This window comes from Bactrocera latifrons, unplaced genomic scaffold, assembly GCF_001853355.1.
Source record: "Bactrocera latifrons isolate USDA-ARS-PBARC rearing strain unplaced genomic scaffold, ASM185335v1 scaffold_15, whole genome shotgun sequence".
In the NCBI taxonomy this organism is placed as follows: domain Eukaryota; kingdom Metazoa; phylum Arthropoda; class Insecta; order Diptera; family Tephritidae; genus Bactrocera; species Bactrocera latifrons.
This window is the reverse complement of record NW_017534963.1, coordinates 568677-589803: the sequence shown is the minus strand read 5'-3', so window position 1 is coordinate 589803 and position 21127 is coordinate 568677. Positions and strand designations below refer to the sequence as shown.

At 34.3% G+C, this 21127-nt stretch overlaps 5 protein-coding genes across 7 annotated transcripts; 3 read left to right on the top strand and 2 right to left on the bottom strand.

The window, feature by feature from the left end:
- The first annotated feature begins 11234 nt into the window (after positions 1-11234).
- LOC108965910 (ATP synthase subunit epsilon, mitochondrial) lies at positions 11235-12711 on the top strand. Of its 2 annotated transcripts, XR_001993149.1 has the most exons (5): positions 11236-11380; positions 11508-11577; positions 11648-11708; positions 11830-11891; positions 12555-12711. XR_001993149.1 is itself a non-coding variant. In XM_018928587.1 (4 exons), exons 1-4 carry the CDS (start codon positions 11349-11351, stop codon positions 12575-12577), a joined length of 186 nt encoding a protein of 61 aa, XP_018784132.1. In that variant the 5' UTR covers positions 11235-11348; the 3' UTR covers positions 12578-12711. The 2 variants fall into 2 exon arrangements, 1 of the variants encoding a protein (XP_018784132.1); XM_018928587.1 differs by lacking the exon at positions 11830-11891 and having other exon boundaries at positions 11235-11380.
- Positions 12706-14954, bottom strand: LOC108965909 (peptidoglycan-recognition protein LE). The gene is made up of 6 exons (XM_018928586.1): positions 14352-14954; positions 13994-14281; positions 13788-13901; positions 13649-13713; positions 13131-13345; positions 12706-13073 (listed from the first exon to the last, which is right to left on the bottom strand). Exons 1-6 carry the CDS (start codon positions 14575-14577, stop codon positions 12923-12925), a joined length of 1059 nt encoding a protein of 352 aa, XP_018784131.1. The 5' UTR covers positions 14578-14954; the 3' UTR covers positions 12706-12922.
- A 326-nt stretch (positions 14955-15280) lies between these two features.
- Positions 15281-17017, top strand: LOC108965908 (mRNA cap guanine-N7 methyltransferase). The gene is made up of 3 exons (XM_018928585.1): positions 15281-16460; positions 16524-16676; positions 16827-17017. The coding sequence occupies exons 1-3, from the start codon at positions 15380-15382 to the stop codon at positions 16904-16906; spliced, it is 1314 nt and encodes a 437-aa protein (XP_018784130.1). The 5' UTR covers positions 15281-15379; the 3' UTR covers positions 16907-17017.
- A 93-nt stretch (positions 17018-17110) lies between these two features.
- On the bottom strand, positions 17111-19378 carry LOC108965907 (ribosomal RNA processing protein 1 homolog). The gene has a single exon (XM_018928584.1). The coding sequence runs from the start codon at positions 19275-19277 to the stop codon at positions 17169-17171; it is 2109 nt and encodes a 702-aa protein (XP_018784129.1). The 5' UTR covers positions 19278-19378; the 3' UTR covers positions 17111-17168.
- Positions 19379-19642: 264 nt separating this feature from the next.
- On the top strand, positions 19643-20201 carry LOC108965881. Of its 2 annotated transcripts, none has more exons than XM_018928554.1 (2): positions 19643-19741; positions 19803-20201. In XM_018928554.1, exon 2 carries the CDS (start codon positions 19811-19813, stop codon positions 20108-20110), a length of 300 nt encoding a protein of 99 aa, XP_018784099.1. In that variant the 5' UTR covers positions 19643-19741; positions 19803-19810; the 3' UTR covers positions 20111-20201. The 2 variants fall into 2 exon arrangements, with proteins under 2 accessions (XP_018784099.1, XP_018784098.1); XM_018928553.1 differs by having other exon boundaries at positions 19794-20201.
- Positions 20202-21127: the final 926 nt, after the last annotated feature.

Sequence of the window (21127 nt, the reverse complement as noted above, 5' to 3'; positions counted from 1 at the left end):
TCACTGCCATTCAGCAGGCTGGAGAAGTGTTCCCTCCATAATTTAAGTATGCTCTGGGCATCGGTGACTAGATCACCTTTGGGGGTTCTACAAGAGTATCCATACTTTCACACACATAAAATGAGCATTTTATATTTGTGTTAGTAGAAAAGAAAGAGCTAGTCTATTTTTTTAACAATTCTCAAATTTCAACTTAACTTCTTTTTTGTATCAAAAACTGATGAGATATCTCAAGAACTCAAATTTTGAAACTTATCTTCATTTAATACTTTCTTAATATGCAGTCAAATATATTATAATAAATACCCAAAACCTCTTAATAACAATTTCATAAGACTCTGTGAAATGTACTAGCACAAGCCTAGCATATAAGTTATTAAGCGGCACTTTAGACATGTAAATAGCATAACAAAACAAATAGTTATACCTGCTTAACATATTTATAAACAAACAATGAGGGCGCCAATGCCCTTTAACGACCTCTAAGCTGTTAACACATTTTTCTCACGCTTATCTTATTTTTTAATGCCCATATATGTTAAATTCTATTGTTCCTATGTAGAATGCAGCGAATTTGATGGATTTTAAGTATGTCTGCTCTAAACGCTGAAAAATTATCTATGCAATGAGTATCATATACTTAATGCGTTTTATTAGCATCAATTAGTAATTGCAAAGTAATATTTGTTTTCTATAAAGAACCAATAAAAAGCTTGTGAAAGTGCGACTTACAGCGGCATGTGCGAAAAAAGACAAAAATTGAGATAAAACTTATAGTGGCAGCTAAAGGGAATGGATCAATTTCTTCGAATTTTATAATGTCTTATGCTACCCCTTGATTATATTTGTTTGCTTTGATTTCGGCAAATTCTAGTCACAGCAAGTAAGGAAGGGCTAGGTTCGGGTGTCACCGAACATTTTATACTCTCGCATGATAAAGTGATAATCAAGATTTCAGGGGTGGTTGTGAACCGATTTCACCCATACTTGGTACATGCCATTAGAGTGTTAAGAAAATAATATGTACCGAATTTCATTGAAATCGGTCGAGCACTTCCTGAGATATGGTTTTGGTCCATAAGTGGGCGACGCCACGGCCATTTTCAATTTTTAAAAAAAGCCTGGATGCAGCTTCCTTCTGACATTTTTTCCGTAAAACGTTTCTGACGTTTTTTGTTAGTCGGTTAACGCACTTCTAGTGATTTTCAACATAACCTTTGTATGGGAAGTGGGCGTGGTTATTATCCGATTTCTTCCATTTTTAAACTGTATATGGAAATGCCTAAAAGAAACGGCTCTATACAGTTTGGTTGACATAGCTATAGTAGTTTTTGAGATATGTACAAAAAAGTTAGTAGGGGGCGGGGCCACGCCCACTTTTCCAAAAAAATTGCGCCCAAATATGACCCTTCCTAGTGTGATTCTTTGTGCCGAATTTCATTTTAATATCTTTATTTAGGGCTTAGTTATGACACTTTATAGGTTTTCGGTTTCGGCCATTTTGTGGGCGTGGCAGTGGGCCGATTTTGCCCATCTTCGAACTTAACCTTCTTATGGAGCCAAGAAATATGTGTACAAAGTGTCATCATGATATCTCAAATTTTACTCAAGTTACAGCTTGCACGGACGGACGGACAGACAGACATCCGGATTTCAACTCTACTCGGCACCCTGATCACTTTGGTATATATAACCCTATATCTGACCCTTTTAGTTTTAGGACTTACAAACAACCGTTATTTGAACAAAACTATAATACTCTCTTTAGCAACTTTGTTGCGAGAGTATAAAAAATGCAGTTGCTAACGAATCAAACCACAACCTATTCCCTAAATTGTTTATTTAAGTCGTAAATCACATATTGTCATCACATTGTCATACTATACATTGTAGCCATTAAAGTGCCTCAGATTATCTTCCTATTTTTGCTTTTCTCAAATTACCTTCTCAAGAACTAGGCAGTGTATTGAATAATCCGATTTCTTTAATGATGTTATATTTCAAAAATTGAACATTTTTTCAAATTGTCTGTAATAATTTTTTTTTCTCTAACCTTAAATCATTTTGAGGCATTTTTCTTAAGCCCACGATTTTTACCGATTTTAGTTTTTTTTTTTTTACTTTTTGCGCATGGCATTACATGTTTTCATTTTTATACATGTTAAGTGTGTCACGAAGTTTAAAACAGAAACAATCATCGGAGACTATATACCACCATTAACAAAAAATAGTCTTTGTTCATAATTTTAAAATTCCTAATTTAGTCTTCAAAATCTATGTCGTCCCCATGAAAGGGACCTCCCTTCTGCTAACATTTTTTCCAATCCTCGAAACAGTTGTGAAAGTCAATTTTGGGAATAACCTTCATGCAAAAAATTCACGAAAAATCGATGCAGTATGTGACAGTGAATGTTAGAAAACCAAGAGTTTCAAAACAACAATTCTGGCATCTTTTTACGAATTAATTCGCGCAAATGACGTATAATACCCAAATAGTACTTCTTGCTGTCAGTTTGTTCGCTCGGAAGGAATTCGGAATGCAGCACACCTCGATAATCTTAGTTTTGACCTTATTTGACGCTGCTTCTTCGGCTTCGGCTCACCTTTACCATGATACTCGGCTGATCGATCGCCTCGTACCGAGTCGTAAGCGTAGATCCAAGACTCATTGCCAGTAATAATACGTTTACTGACATCCTGGTGGTCGGAAAGCATTATTTCACAGACGTTAACGCGACACTATTTTTAGGAAAATGGAGTAATTTTATAACCAACCTTTCTTTGAATTTTCTTAGGCCCAAATGATCTTTCAAAATGGTTTTCACTAATTTTTTCGATATTCCAAATCCTTAATTTTATTGACTTGTTAATGTTGATGACCGTCCTGGACGCGGTGGGTCGTCAACGCGTCCTCTACCCTCTTGGAATAATTTGTACCAGTCAAAAACACTTGCTCGCGACAAACAATTATCACCGAAGGCCTTTTCCAACATTCGCATTTATATATGTTCTTTTTGCCCACAATAGTATAGATTATTATTGCCAGTAATAGATGTAGGTTCATACACCGAAAACAGAACTTAAAAGGGAAGTCAGAAAATCTTTAAATACCGCAAAATCTCCAAAACAACTATTTGTAAAACAAAAGTCTTAGTGTATTTCAATCTAAGCCAGAGAGAATAATAGCTTCATATATCTTAGAATTCGAATATAAATATTTTCATAATCTTAATTTAATAAAACTAAATTACAGTACTGAGCACTTAACAATATTTAGACCATACCAATATGTTCTGCCGATTTCTTTCCATTTTTTCATTTGAAATTTTTTGAATCGACAAAATTTGTCATAAAGAATCTTAATTAGTCTAGTGAGAGTTTTTGATTGCTCCATAAGTTTGCGTAAAATGCCTTTGAAATACTCTAATCGCTACGTTTATAAGAGTTGGTTGGCATTTGTTGGCGCATTCTTAAAATTTGCTATTATTTAATTAGCACTATATAAATTAGTGCGCGTTTAATTATAAATTCCTCGATATCGACAAAAATATAGCAGCTCCCTGTTGCACATAGTGATATTTAATTGAATAATTAAATGAACTCAGTAAACCCCCAATTACTGCAATTATATAGCAGTTATACAAACATTTAATTACTATAATTTGCACATTAAAATCGGCGAACAATTCAGTGAAAGTTATGTCAGGAGAAATGGAGAGAGAGAAAGTGAGAAAGCACTTAAAATGCATTAAAAGTGTTGCACCTTTGGAATTTAATGCATTTTTTATTGTTTTCGTAATATTTTTGAGCACAACAATATGTGTAATTTTAAATCATTAACAGTTATGGATGCGCACGCACCAAAAAATATGCGAGTATACACTCATATTGCATAGCCTACACAAAGGCCTCCACCCATTTACCACAATTCTCATGACGCGCCACAATTTCGGGCCACCTATTTGCGCCAATGAGTAATGCAGTCAATTGTCTTTGTATATATGTATGTATGTAAATAGGTGGAAATTCAATTACTATTATGTGTTTATGGCATTATTATTTGAGTGACGTATTAATTGTTGCCATAAAATTGTGATGACAATTTGGCAGACTGGACAGGTATTTTGTGCTTTCTTTAGCTAACAACTTGACGACATTAAACTAAGTGCACTAGACCGCAAGTGATTTCAAAGGTGCTCAGCATTAGTATTATCTAAACACTGAGTAATAAAGACACTCGCAAGTTGCTTATCAAATTGGCTCAAGTTTATTATATGCTATATGCTATTTGCTTTGTGATTGTGCTAATTTTCGGCACTGACAAATAGGTCATGTGTGGGACTAGATACCGCTATAGCAAGATCACGAATCCACGAACCCATTGAGTGGTTCTTGTTATAACGGTAGCTTATAAGCAAACATATTTCAATCCCAAATGTATATTTTAGATGCTGAAAAGCTTTTCGAAATCTTTATATTTCTTTATTTGTCAAACAGCAATAAGACACACGCTACAAATTGAGGGGATGCTCTTGCAGTCAACCAGAAAAAATAATAAATTAAAAAAAAAAATATTTTCTTGTGTTTATAACTTGATTCGTGCATTTTTTAATTTTGATTTACTCCAATTTTTGGTACTCTGTTCCGACTTGAACCATATTCCATAATTAGACTGAGCATGGGCAGGGAAGTTGGTTGATTCATTTTAATGAATTATTGTCCCCATTTATAATTTCACTTACCTAGAAGATCATCATACAGCAGGAGCGTTGCACCAAGTTCAGGTCAATATCTATGTCTAGCTGAATGTTCTAGCTGGTTGGCCTGGTTTCACATATGCTTTTAAGTTTAAGGTAGCCTTCGTAGATGCCCTTTTCATTACCAGTCTCAATCCGGTCGCAAGAAATTCGGTAATCGAAGAAAACTGTCAACATAACCTTAAATTTTTGACCTGCTTTGACGTGATATTTTCGGCTTCGGCTCACCTTTGCTCATTCGGCTGATCGATCATCTGTTTCCGGGTCGTAAGCATAGATCCAAGACTCATTGCCAGTAATAATATGTTTCATGGCATCCTGGTAGGCAGAAAGCATTGTTGCACAGACGTTAACGCGAGATGTTTTTCGAAAAAAATTAATGATTTTGGAACCAATCATCAATCTTTTTCTTTTCTTAGGTGCAAATGATCTTTCAAAATGGTATTCGCTTTTAATAATTTGTACCAATCAAAATCCATTTGCTCGCGACAAACAATTATTACTGAAGACCTCATCCAACATTCTGAAAATTTATTTCGCGCAAAATTAAAATTAAAAAGTCTCACTATATTTTGCCTACATTTGACACAGTTGCTCAGCTTGAGCATGTTCACCATTAACCTCCACTAAAATGCGATGAATTTCGCCTGAGGCTTTCTTCATATTTAATTAATGACGAAGAACTGCTGTATTTTATTTGAGTCAGAAAATAAGTGCAATTTAAGCTTAATGGAATATACTGAAAAAACGCTCAAGCACAATAACCTCCGAACGCATTTTCGAAATATCGAAATTATGAATTAATAATGAAGTTAGGGGATCTTTTGGCAAAACGCAAAATAAGATGGAAGTATTTCACAACATCATATTGAATTTTTTCTCGGTCTATACCATATATAGAAGTATTTTCAACGCCAGTTCTCATGAAAACGTTTGCTTTCAGTATACTTGTTTTAGAACTGCTTTAATAGTGAGAATTTCGTGTTGATAAATAACTTTGTGGAATGACAGTTATCACCTTACTTATTACCCTTTGCTTACATTTTGTGGGGTCAATGAGCATTTTGTTTAGCTTATGCCAGGACAACACCCTTTGTTTACATTTCGCCAAGTCAACAACCTCTGACTCTTAGTTGCATGCAAGGCTAAATTTAATAACAACCACGCTTAGCTCCCACATAACAAATCAACAAATCTTTAAGTTCCATCTGATTCTTCTTGTACTTTCCGGTATACAAATACTGGAACTTGGTGTTTACAATTACATATATCGGAATAAAACTTGGCACAAGTAGTTCCCTTAATCTTATGCGTAAAATTATTGAAAGGGGCTAAAACTTTTTAAGAACGCAGACACCAAATATCTGGACCGCAGTGCATTTGGCTGACTTAGTGACTTAGTGAACGTATCGGTCAATCTGTGGATTATGCTACCAAGCATGGGTAAAACGGACCACTAATATAAATATTTTTGAACTTCGGGTTGGCATCTAACGATTAATATTTAAGAAATCTTAATGAAATTCAGAAATAATCGCTTTCCATCAACAGTCTATCTACTTGATGACTTCAGTGCGTTACTTTCCTTAGTTTAAAATAAAGTTTTGCCAATACCTGAATGTATTTCTCTGATTTGTAGCCTATCGATAGTACAAAATATTCGCTTACACCCGAACTTAACAACTTAGCCCTTAATAGCTTGTTAATAGGGTTCAGACTTCATCTATCAACATTTGTAAGTATGTATGTCATTATTTTTATTTTGTTTTCAATGATTCTTTAGAACATTGCATGTGCAGGCAAGTTAACTATAATTATTGGAATTGAGTTTAATTTGCTATTAATTTAATAGTTGCTTATTCTTTAGAGTTTTCTTCGCATCTGGAAAATGACTTTAATGACTTTCTCACACTCTCCACTTAATTTCCGATTAGAAGGCTTTAATTATTACAAATATGTATTTATAAAAATTAACTGAAATTTTAAACTGCATAAGCACGTCTAATGCAAGCAAACAAAAAATTTTGTATTTTCTCTAGCATTTTCGTTTGGGCTCAAGCTAGTTATTTGATTGTTATTAGCACTGTTGGATGATTTATTTATTTATAGAATATTATATATATATGTAGCATTTCAAAATTCTGATAAATTTCTCATTTCTGTTGAGTTAAATTAAACAATTATGCAGCAAAAATGTCTTATGTATGTTTTACGATAAATATGCCTTGTGTATGTACTCAGTTTTATGATTCCTCTATTTCACATTTTGCAAATCATTGACAATGATATAACGATGACTATGACGACTACTCATCCATAATGACTGCAACATTTCCTTAAAATGAGAATTCGACAGTGAACTATTAACACTCCTACTGGAGTTCTTATGTCATTGCTTTTAAATGTGCATGTGCGGTCCTTATTCCATTCATGCCAGGTTTGCCTGCTTGTTGGGCAAGTTAGGGATTGACGCCATCGAGAATAAGCTATGTTTATAACAATTTTGTCAAATAAATACTTACTTACCAGGAATGTCACTATTTCTTGGCACCCATTGCTGGTTTATCGTCAGATAAGATGTTAGATCCAATAGGAGATCAAATCATTCCTTCACTATCTTTGTCGGAACCCTAAGAGACTTTAGTGATTTTAAAGCCTTTTGTCTCTCTGTATATAGTGGTATACGAAAAAGTCTTTTCGTATTTCTAATCAAACTTCAACTAATTTTTGTATATTTATAATGAACTTTAGTGAACCAAATATGCACCATTTTGGTCGACCACCTTTGGTAATTTTTCCGCTAGAGACATTATGCCATCAGTGCAAAACTGTGACATGTAACTTTTTACAGGCTTTTCTTGAAGCCAACTTTACGCTAATAAGGGAGTTCTGAATTGAACTTAACAAATAGTAGTCCGCTTATGCAAGGTCAGTGCTATATGGGGGATGCATCAAAACTTCCCAGTCAAGCTTTCCCAGTTTTTTTCGAGTCATCAAAGATGTGTATGGCCTTACGTTGTCCTGATGGAAGACGAAGCCCCCTCTATTGATCAGTTCTGGCCGTTTTTTCGATTGCTTGCTTCAATCTCACCAGTTGTGGACTGTTAAATATAATATCAAACGTTCGACCCGGCTGGAGCAGCTCATAGTGGATGATTCCTTTCCAATCTCACCAAACACTCAGCATAACCTTTCGAGGCGTCAATCCTGGCTTTGCGACCATTTGTTACGCTTCACCACGCTTGGACCATCATCTTTTTCGCACATTATTGTCTTATTTGATCCACTTACCGTCTCCTGTTACCATTCGCTTCAGAAATGGTTCGATTTAGTTTCGTTTCAGCAAAGATTCGTAGATGTTAATTCGGTCCATTCAATTTTTCACAGATAATTCATGTGGTACCCAAACATTGAGCTTTTTTTTGTAGCTAGCCTTTTTTAAATCCTTCAAAACCATTTGGTAATTAAGTTCCTTAGCGATTTCATGACTGCTTATGTGACGAACCTGGTCAATCTTTTCCACAATTTCATCGACTTTTTCGACGATATATAATATATATTCGACTAATGCTAAATCGAGCAAATCTGGATATATATAAGGATACAAAAGTTCTACTTAAGAATTATTACACATAAATGCCTTAAATACATATATAAAGGCCTACCTTTGTACACGTCTGACTTAAGTTATAATGATAATATGTTAGTATTTCCTTTAGTGCTTATCTCAGGTTATTCTTAAAAATTGCAAATCATGCAAAATTCAACGCTTTAAACAGCCATATTATGTGTGACGATTACCTTGTCGCTGTGGCGTGAAGTAAACAATTACATTACAAGTAGAACTTAATTTAAATTTATTATATTTTGTAAATATGCAAGCCCACAAAGAAATGAAATGGCGAAGACAAGCTCTTACATGTACATTTCTACTATCCAAGCAAGTACCCTGCAGAAATATTTTGCCGGTGGACGGTCTCAAAAGAATAACAAACGATATAATCTCAAATAAAATAAAAAAATATATATAGATATTTTTTCTAACATAATGTATTAATTGCATATGTTATCGCTACCATTGTATATAAGTAAATGATCATTGTGAGGAGCCTAGTCGCACCCTAATTCTCCAGTTTTCGAGATATCGTTGTGAAACTTTGTACACGTCCTTCTCTTCACAAAAAGCTAATAAGTGGTCTGAATCGCAGATATCGGACCACTATAAAATACAGCTTTCATACAAACTGATCGATAAAAATCAAGTCCTTGTATGGAAAACTTTTTAATTCGCCAAGAAATCTTTACGGAATTCCGCATAGAATATTATCCAAATATTTTCTATACTATTTGAAAGAATTATTGAGATCGGACAACTATGACATTTAGCTGTCATGCAAACTGACAGATCAAAATCAAGCTTTTGTATATAAACCTTTTTTATTAGACAATATATCGGAACGAGTTTCGGCACAGATAATTGTGCAAGACAAGGCTACACTCTCCGAATGGGACCACTGTAGCATATAGCTGTCGTACAAAATAACCGATCAAAATCAGGCTCTTCTATAGAAAACTTTTTTATTTAAGAAAATATCTCGATGAAACTCAGCACAGATTATTATACAAAGCAACTCTACAATCTCAAAAAATATTATTCTGATCAGATCAATATAGCACATAGCTGCCATACAAACTGATCGATTAAATCAAGACACAGATCTTTTCTGGTTCTTTTATGGTTTAAAAAATTGCACGTAAACAAAAATAAAGTGGAGTTTCAGTAACTTCATATTTTTCCTAGAGGGCACTAAGTATATATGTAACATGTGTATATACATAGTATGTACATCTAAACACCTTCATATACATATACACAAGAGATTAAAAGCATTTAAGAGCAAGTGTAAACTCGCTGAAGATTAACACATCAAGTGTGGCAGCTTCACGCATAGGGCAAATAATTTCGTAATAATGCAAAACAATGCAATAAATAATACTCATTAATCGGAGCAGAGAAATGTACGTTGAGTAAACATAATTCAAGGTTAAGGCGAAGCGAGCGCGATCGTGTCGCGCGCACTCAAAATAGATTCGCTCCTTTGTTTGCGGCGACTCTCAAAATAGCCTAAGCCTTAAAGTACCGAGAGTTTTTAGCCCTTAAAGTTTAACTGGGCTGTAATCTGTGTTGCAATCTCCTGCGCTATAAAATGATTAAAAGCTTAACGCTGTGCTAGTATTAGGAAATATTTTTCAACTTTTAGAATATGCGTCTTAAGTTTGGTGAGGAAATTATATAAATACGTGTAGTACTTGGATTTAGCATTTACTGAAGTAACTTGATCCCCCTCTAATCCCTACTAGTACCTCATCTAAGGCAGTCCAAAAATTTGTCGATATAATTCTACGTCGTCTTTCTACAACAAACGTGGACCTATTGGCTTCCAGCAAGATAAAACTCTTACAACTAGGAAAAGCCAAACCTTTTTGAAGGCAAGCCGCACACTGAACCATACATTGCGACCTCGCAAATACTGAAGGTCGAACAACGATCGTCCAGCTTACGCAATGTCTAGGCGCCTCTCGTACATTTATATGAGTGCAGATAAAAGACCACCAGAAAATGTCTCTATAACACTGTGACGCCATAATATCTTATTATTTTATTGTTTGAGAGTAATTACTATAAAATGCAAAAGGTGTGCGCTGCTTGGGGCCATAAAAGCCTTGCGTGTATCAGCTTAAACGCTTTGTGGCGCGTGTGATCACGAATTCTTGGCAGAATACTTATTTATATGCGTCAAAGAAGTCACAAGAATCTATTTTAAGATTTTTATTGCATTTTTTCTTTTATGATAAGCTACACATTTCTCTAGTGCCACATGCCGAATATCATGATTTCCGTCTATCGGTCGGAACTCAAAAAACATGCGAGTGGGATAAATTAAACAACTGAATTTTTATCTGAAATGTCTTTCATAACAAATGATTGAACATATTTTGTTACTGCATTCTGCACAAACTTTGACACATTTTTTTTGTTTTATTCAAATTAATTGATACTCCTGAATTGAGAATATATTCATACATTCTATTCTCAATTTTTTATAAATTACTTATATAAATAAGTATTCTTGCGTACTTACATATTTTGCTTATAACACCTTATCGCAATAATATTTAAAAATTACGTACATGTTTGAGCATGTGTGCTCATGTTTTCCTATGCATTACTTAAAGCAATAAAAATCACGCATACGCCATGGACAACAGAAATTAATATAACATAGGTTGAATGGTAAGCCAAAAAGTATGCAACAAAGCTCATGTTTACTTAAACGTTTTCTTCGCAAATATTTAAATTTTATTTTGTGATCCCAGTGCCACGCACTCATCACCCTATGTGGAACATGTCATTGCAACCGTGTATTGTGCTTTGGTGAAGAAGCAGCATAGGTTGTCAAAGCAACTGTCAGATTTCCAGCTGTCATACAGCAGTTTTTTTTGACAAGAAATACGGCAGTATCAGCGAGTGCAGAAGTTTTGCCAATTTTTTCTAATTGTGTTACAAGCAAAAAATAAAATCATAGCAAAATGACTAACGCATGGAGAGCCGCTGGACTTACGTAAGTAGCATAAATCAATTTGAAAGCAGTAATGAAATATTTGGCACAAATTTAAATGTACTGTTTTATTACTAACACACATTACGTAATTGCAATGGAACATGGCATAACTTTTATACTTTTCCAGCTACATCCAATACTCTAACATCTGCGCTCGTGTTGTGCGCCAATCACTGAAGGCTAACCTGCGTAGCGATGTAAGTTGAAAAAGTTATAAATCCTTAGTGATGGGCAAATAAGTTATCCACCTTTTACCATTAATTACAGGCCGCTAAACGCAACGAGACTCATGTGAAGTTCACACCATGGGCCAACGGCAAACCTGCACGTATGTATTATAATCAAATATAGTTTAAAATTCATTTAGGTTACAAATTGTGTTTATAATTTTATAGTTCTTGGTTTTTAAACTATTTTCTTTAAACCTGTATATCATATTAAATTTTCAGATGAGAAGTAAAGTAGCCACAAGCTAGTTATTTATATTAGCCTAAACAACGTATGTGATGTTGTAAGTGAAAATCAACTGCAACTTTCTTGCCAATTTATTTGTTGATATGCCCAAATTGCCACTAACAAACAAACAGTTTTAGAAGATATGTTTATTACTTAACAGCACCCCTCTGTCACGCAATATGCCGCAGCAATCATGAAAATTCCCCCTAAACAGAAAAAAAATACATTAATCAAATAATCGATGAATAATATAAGACTTTCGAACAGTGATTCCCCACATAATTTAACAAATATGCATATTTTTTAGCTTTGAAAAAATTAAAAAGCAGAGACAAATCATAACTGTTGCTTCCCACGCATAACTATCGCCTTCCGACAAATTAGTGTTCTTTAAAGACTTGGTTGCGAATACAAAGCAAAAAATCGAAAATGAGTTACTGCATTGATTTGTTTTATTATTAAGTGCTTTGATTTTTATTTAATTATTATTATTTTTTTTTACTAATTGCCCCTATTGTATCTAACAAGATGTTTTTAAAGTCGGCCTCAAAATCACTGGTCCAACGCGCCTTATCACCTTGGCTGCGGTTTGTTGACATGTATGCAAACATTTGTACTTTTTTTTTTTTTTTGTTGTATAAATTCCTTGTTTATCGCTTATTTTATTTGCATGCTTACTTCTGAACTAATAAGTGTAATAATTTTATTTATTTTACAGGCCGCGTTACTGAAGAGGCTTAAGTCTCCTTTGGGTATACTATCGCATTTTTCAGTAGCAACCGACGACATCATGGTTCATTTCAGTTGTTTTACAGGAATTTCCGTTTCTGTATACGCTCAAGTAATAAATAAATTAAGAAATTCCTAAATACAAATGAATAAAAAACATATTTTTTATTATATTAAAAAATCTTAGGTACATTAAATGCATTTTATGCAAGTAGATATTAGTGTAAACCGACAATATTTAAAGTTTATTGTAAATAGAGAGAATGTAATTATTCAAATCAATTGTGACAATTAATAGTAACGTGCACAGCTCCAAAGTTTGTTTGGTTCCTTAAATTCATTTTATCAAGTTGCATACTATTCATTGTCCTCCTCTTCGCCAATATTGTAGAAATGTTCCCACGTTTGCAACTCCTCATACAACTTGCGGCCTGGGCTCTCTGTCGAACGACACTGACAATGCGCAATAAGTTTGTAATCTGGCGCCAGATGGCCTTCCTCAACACCTCTACAAAACGGAATTGAATGAGCGCACACAGCACATAAGATTTTAGAAGCTACTAACCGTTTCAAAAAGTTTTTGCAAGCATTCAACGCTGCTTTGGTGGGTAATTGTCGCATGAAGCACCCAATGAAAGAAATACCCATGGATTTTGAATTATAGCCAATTGTGTGAGCACCCACCACACCCCATCCGCGGCCTTCGTAAACATTGCCATCACAACCGACTAGAAAGTTGTACGCGATATCGTTCCATTCGCGTGATTCGATGTGAAAGCACTAAGAGAGAATATGATAATTATTATTTTCAATACAATTGTTCATTTGCATTTGCAAAGAATATTTCTTTTCAGAAAAGAATAAGTTTAATACTCGCTTTAACAATCTTTCGAAAATAATAAATAAGCAGAATGAAAGCAAAGACAGAAAGCTCAAGCTTGCAAATATTTTATCATATCACTTCCATACATTGTCTTATCACAGATCCACTTAACGGAACGAAATTTTCCTACAATCTCATACATATATATTGTATAGTATTCTTGTTAGAACACAGATAATTTAAGAAAAAATTTATTTTACCTGTATGTCTCGTATTATGCGCACATTTATCGCTTGCTTCTCCGAGCTCTCTGTCGCGGTATGCGCTGCCAATTATATACACATATTTTATTTAAACCAATCTTGCATCATAATCACACAATGGATTTAAGATACTTACCTACAATCACTAACTTCACCGGCTCTTCTATGTAATCATACTCCTCCATGGGCTTTTGGGCAAGCCAAGTACTCCGTGGAATGACGGCACATAGCTCTTTGGGTATTTTATACTCTAAAAAACGTAAAATAGTACAGTCAATCTAAGAAATATTTAAATAATAATAATAGTAATCATCACACATAAATTTTACAATCGAAACTTACTTATGCGGTCGATAAATGCATCTCGTTTGACGCGCTCCTCTTGTTCCTCACTAACGGGTGTTATTGGCGAATCATTATTGTTTTTGTTGGTAGAAGTTTGTCGCGTTGTGAGCGGTAGTTGTTTTTTAATGCGCTGAATTATCTGTATGTTGCCATTAATGTTTGTGACGTTACCGATGGAGACATTTGAAGAATTTTCAATATGCACATTTTCCAATGTCTGTACACTATTTATAGAATTAAGCAACTGTCGCAGATTTTCTATTACCACAGATATATCAGTGGGCGCTGTTTAGTTTAACCAAAAATTTAAACAAATTAGTATTTTACTGCGTTACATTAAACAACTAATACTTGCTATACTGACTACCCAATACTGTAGTGGTTAATGTATTATTTGTTAGATCAAAATCCTCTTCAGCTTCTGTTATATAGTCGCCATCACTGCTAGAAATTATTGAAGATTCCGCTATGGACGAAATATCATCCTCCTCTATTTCCGTATGGCCAAGTTGCTCCTGCTGCTCTATCCATTCTCTTGTTGCTGCCTCTTTTGTAGCATTGAGATCTCCAATTTCCGACATGTTCGCTTTTGTATAAGAATTTCACTTTGGCTGTACACACAGCAATCTTCTTCAACTTGTCTTAATATTATTTATCACTAATCATAATTCACGCGCAGACTTTAGCTTATCTTATCTGCCAAACTCAAAAAGTGTTTATGCATATTTCAAATTTCCATAATGATGAACTTGATTTGACAATTATCTTTTAAATAGTTATTTTTTCTCATCCATACATGCACACACTATATGTAATATTATACGCGATACTTGCTGTTTATTTGACTATGCCGTTGCAAGTTATTAAAGCTGTTAAACTAAAGAAGTCTAACGACTTCACACAAAATCTAAACAACAATAAAAACAATTACTGAGTAAAATAACCTATTCAATGTAGTCTTTGACCACTGTCAATAAAAAAAAAATAAGCAAAGCTGTGGTGAAAACTTATTAAGGTGGCCAGCTATTGAGCAAATGGTAAAAAAAAAAACTAGTGAAACTCATCGAAATATATGAAAGTGTAACATAAAATAAAAGTTAAAGCTAATATAATTGAATTGCATTGGTGATTACATGAGTACGTTGATATTTGTATATAGTATAAGTTAATAATATTGATTCATTAATAATTACGTGGTAATTAGTGGCAGCGCTTTAATGGGAACTGTTCCAAAAGTGGTGAGCATAGAGCACATGAAACACACTCCATATTTGTTTGACACATCTCATTACTGAAAATCAGTTGTCAATTTATTTTCAGTTCAATTACATACTAATTTTTCTTGATTGTTAAATCTCTTTATTGTTTATTGTATCGTGTTCAATGACTGAAATAACTGAAAGCTATAGTAGTAAAGATGAAGATGATGACAGTAGCGATGGTGAGAATGCACAAAAATTGCAATCAACTTCCACTGGGTATCAAAATATTAGATTGGAACAACAGGTAGTCTCGCTTTCAGCTGAAAGTGATGACAGCGACGATCCTATTCCGCGGCGATTTATTGAAAACACTGCCAAACAAACGGATGGCGCTACAAATGAGGAAAGTGACAGTGGCGGTCCGGAGGAGGATGTTGCTGAACCCATAACTCATGGCAATATGCGCATTGTTGCTTCGCATTATAATGAATTAAAGGAAACCGGGCGTAAGGAGCGCCTTCTGTCGCGTATTGTGTACATGCGAAACTTTAACAACTGGTTAAAGAGTCAACTAATCGCAGAGTATTTAGCACGCATTAAAGCACAACAACGTATAGGTGATCCTATGCGCGTTCTAGATTTATGTTGCGGTAAAGGCGGTGATCTTCTCAAATGGGAAAAGGCCAATATAACCCATCTTATTTGTACCGATATTGCTGAGGTGTCTGTGGACCAATGTAAAAAGCGTTATGAGGAAATGCAATCGCGTGCGGATAAATCAAAATTCGCTACCAAATTCTCTGCTGAATTCTTTGCCTGTGATGCCACTTTAGTACGTTTACGTGAGCGCTACAAAGATAAATCAATTAAATTGAATTTAGTGTCATGTCAATTTGCATTTCACTACTCCTTTGAGTCTCTTACTCAAGCTGAGTGCATGGTTCGCAATGCCGCCGAATGCTTGCAACCGGGTGGATATTTTATAGCGACTATTCCGGACGCAAATGAAATTATGCGTCGTTTGCGTCAATCGCCAAATCCTCGCAGTATCGGCAATGATATTTATAAAATCGATTTCATATGTGACACAGATCCTCCACCACTTTTTGGTGCTAAATATCAATTTCATTTAGAGGGAGTCGTCGATTGCCCAGAATTTTTAGTGCATTTTCCAACATTCGTTAAATTGTGTCGCAAACAAGGTTTAAAACTTGAGCGGAAAGCAACTTTTGCTGATTACTACAAAGAGTCTTTGGATAAGGGTGACACATGTTTTTTTTTTTTTGCAAATATACAAATATATTTATGTAAATAATTATTTACAGGTCGCTCATTGCTGCAACGCATGAATGGTTTGGAAACTGTAATACCAAATCGACGAGGGAAAGATCCCGAGTTTCAGCATTTACAGAGATATTTCAATGGAGGTTCGTCAAAAGCCGTAGGAACCCTCTCCCAGTCTGAATGGGAAGCTACAAGTAAATATCTAATAATTTATTCTGGCTTAATATCGAATATTACCCACACAGGTTTACAAACTATTTGCATTAATTATTTTTTTTTGGTCCACCAATAAACAACCACTTATATATAGATTGTGCACTTAAACCCTATCATTTTTTTTACAGCTCTTTATCTTGTGTGTGCATTCCGTAAGTGCAAGAACACATGGGACAATGAAGGCAAACCCGTTTTCGAGTTCGACTAGATGCGTATAATAATATCTCAAGGTTCATTGGGGAAGCTATAATTATTTCTTTAAGTGTTTTACTTCTAAAAAGCAGTAATAAAACTTATTTTACATGTTTAAAAACTTTAATACACGTATTTAATTTATATTCAATTGACACAATTCAATCGTGAAACATATACATACGTCCGTATGTATTATTAGTTTAATTTACTTAACTTCTATAGAATTAAAATATAAAAATCTTCACGCAGATAATCCCGGGTACATCTCACACAGTTCAAATTGAATCATTAGCTAGTCGTAAGCCAATTTTCTTTTTGTAAAATGGATTAATTGGACTAGGCATTGAGTTGGGTTTCAATAAGCCTTTTCCAGGCTTCTTGTCTGCATCATATGGCAAATTTGGAGAACTCTTAATTTGCTTTATGTACTCACTGGGATTTTGCGCAGTGTTGTGTTTAAGAGCTATTTTCACCCGCTTTATGCTGCCCGCTGGTGTGGAGTTGTTCGCTGTAAAAGTTCCTTTCTTTGCATTCACCGGTGTGGATACATTATTTTGCAGCTTCTTCGCCAAAGGATTTAGCACAAGATTTGCGTTGGCATTTTTCAATTGTATTTTTCGTGATGGTATGAAGTATTCTATTTCGCCTTCTGCCAATGGCGTATCCCGCTCTGATTTAGCGGTTTTAGCTGAACCTTCTTTTTCCTTTTTAGGATTGTTATCAACGTTTTCTTGCTGCTGTTCTGTTGTTGTTGCCTGTGCGGTAGTTAGGTCTTTACTTTTTGGTGTTTTTGGCCGTTTTTCATCCTCTATTTTGTCACTTTGTGTTGGAACCTTGCGGTCGTCTACATCTTGAGCGTTGTCTTTAATGCCATCAATATTACTAGTCTCTTCTGCTTCAAGATCTGTAAATCCGTTAGATTTTTCGGCCTTGTTCTTCTTCTTTTTCTGTTTCTTCTTTGGCAATATATCTTCTGCACCTAATTCTTCTTCTACCCAGTTATCCATGAACGCATTCGATTTTCTTTTCCTTTCCTTTAGGTATTGCTTGGGTAAAGCTTTCATAATAGTTTCATCGAAATTTGACTCATCGACTTCGCTGAAATTCAGTGATTTGAGCAACTTGCGGCGTTTTCTTTTGTTCAATTGCTTTAATTTTCGTCCAACACCAAACAGTTCGTTTTCAACATTTTCTAATTTTTCTATTTTTTCTTTCATCAGTGGTTTTTCATTGTCTGCCTTAAAGCGCGGCATACTCTTTATTCCCAATGGAAATTCACCACCCTGATAGGTTTTGAAAACCTCCAATAGCTTACGCAAACGCATCCTAATTTTTGTGGTAATATCCTCATCTTTATATAAAAGTCTTTCCAATTCATCAATCACATATTTAGCATTTAATGGCAGCTCAGGCATGAACACATCCACATTTCCTGCACGTGGATCTAAGTATTTCTCTTTGGACTGTAGTTCCGCTCTTTCATTTTCTTCGCCTTCAACGTTTTCCTCCGCATCATCCTCAACTAATTCTAAGTCGTTGATTGACTCAGTGGGGAAACCCATTAGTTTCCACGCATTAAATTTTTCGGAATATTCACGGCCCAAAGTACTTTGATACAGTAAATGTTCCAACACTTGTGATCGGCAGTGCGATATCAGTTTAGCATTGCGGCCTTTAGCTATATAAGTTACAAATGGAAGCACGAAGTTCCCCACTTGTTCGGCGTTAATTTTACCTTCAGATACTTTTGCCAATTCTTCAAAGAAAATGTCTAGATAGTGCATAGTCAAGCCTATAGCGGGGCTTTCCTCAGCCAAAACTGTCATTTGCATATGTTCATTAAATAATTGTATGGAGTCTTTAGTCCAGCCAGTGCCACTCAAAACACGGAACATATAACGCAGCATTCGTCGTACCAACATCATGAATTTGTCAATACGCCATTGATCAATGCCAAACCATTCATTGCACATTGTTTTCATGAACGCGCCGAAAAAATTCACACTAGTTGCCACATCGCCGTCGAAACATTCAATTAATTTTCCTAATTGTTCGGCCAAATCTTCTTGCACCAATGGTTTGTCTGACATCCACATATTGTAGTATAGGCCTTTCCAAATGCGCAGAAAATCCTCCTCTGAGAAAGGAAAAGAACTACGTGCCCGTATTTGCAGCCATTTGCGTAGCTTACGGATTTGGCGATTACGTTTGTTAAGATCATTACATGCAAGCGAACGCACAATTTGCACTTCCTGGGCTATGATACGGACATCTTTGGGGATTACTTCACGTACGACGTCCGCGTTTTCCTCTTCTTTAGTTGCATGTTGAAATTTTCGTGGTTTAAAATTCTTCTTAACTTTTTTAGTTTTCATTATTACCATTTTATTCTATTTAATAACACTATTAAAAACACTTTGTTTGGAAACTTTTGCGCTGTCACCACGTGCTACGATTCTCACGAAAATTAATTTTGGAGTAATTTTGATAAATGTCAAAACAAATTCAAGTTAGCAACAGAGATGCCGTACTTTCTATTTGGTAGTTAAATTAACAGCATTAATTAGGATAATTAATAACAATAAATATGATTCATTTACATTTCCAAAAATTATTGAGATAATAAGACACATTTTTGTATAAAGTTACAAAAATAAATGTAACTAATTGAGCATATTCGCGAATCAGCTGATGATAAATTAGCTGCATACGAAACACAGCTACAGTTATTAATCTCGATCAAATTTTGACAACTAGTACCCGCGCAATTATAGTTTTGGCGTAAAATTGTTCAAAAGTGTAATTAATTAGAGTTTGCGTTTCTTTATTTTGTTATAAGTTATAACAGGTAAGTTTTGTGATATATTCTATCCGTAAATATATTAAAGAAAAATATGCAGTATTTTCAGACAACACAATGAATGCTTACATAGAACAGGCAATGGAAAAAGTCACTGATTTGCAACAACAAACTCATTTTTGCATAAATAACTACGATTACTATCATAAAAATAATGAATTTGAAATATTACGTCAAAAGGAAAAGCAGTTACGTGTTAGTGCAATATATCTAAAAGAATTTCTCAATACACTGGATGCATTTCAAGATGCTATTCAAGACATATCAAGCCAATGCGACGAAATTGATGTGTTACTGGAAAAATGCACACAGAAAGGTAAAAAAGATGAGACGGATAGCAATAAAGAGAATATATAAAATGCTTAATTCTAGCACTAATTTCGTTAATTTGCTATAAGCACTTGATAAGTTGATGTTTAAATAAATAAAATATTATTTTACACCAGAACTACCTAGCATAATATAATAAATAAGAAATTTGTAATAAAGTAATTTAAAATCAAAAATTTTAAAGTTATATAAAATGTTCGGATTTCCATATGAATAACGTTTTACCAAAGCAATAATTTTCCAAAGTTAAACATAATTTCAATAGTCATTTATAACATTTTTAACGTATAAATCTCATATGTATATTTGTCAATTTGACTATTTTCTATTTTGTAATTCAAAATTAGAAACTTGTCTACACGTACTGGTGTACCAGTATGAAATAAGCGTTGTTTATGTGAAAATTAGGATTTAATTTTTGAATGGGGAAGTAAAAAATCAATTATTCAGGTTATTGACCAATACTTTTTAAACAAGTTTCCCCTTTCTGGCAATTTGTTTACACCATACCTAAAGAAATATCTGTCTTTTTTTTTTAGTACACCAATCAGACACAAAATTTTCGACTTTTACGTAGAAATCGAAGTGCTGCTTCCCTGTACACCTTGTATTATAAAATTTCTACAAAATTCGTCCTCGTGACAAAAAAAAAATTCTAATTTTAATTTACCTCATACAAATGGCATGTTTTTGAACAATTATGCACTATAGAAAATTTATTTTTTCTAATTTTTTAAGCATATATTAAACAAATTAAAATTTTTGTATGCAACCACAAGATAAACAACATTGTTAAACCAAATTGCCGCTGAAAATTGTTTAATAAATAGACCCATAGCTGTGTTGAAGCGCTGTTGGAGGCACTGGACATATGTTTTTTGTTATTGTTGTAATGTGTTAATGTACATTTATTTTTTATCTTGCTATAAATATGCATTAATTTTTTTTTTCGAGCGTATTTATAATATTTTTTAAATTTAAGAAGTTTTTCGCTTATTTTCGTATCTAAAAACTTGTGTGCCTAAAAGTATGCAACGGAATGAG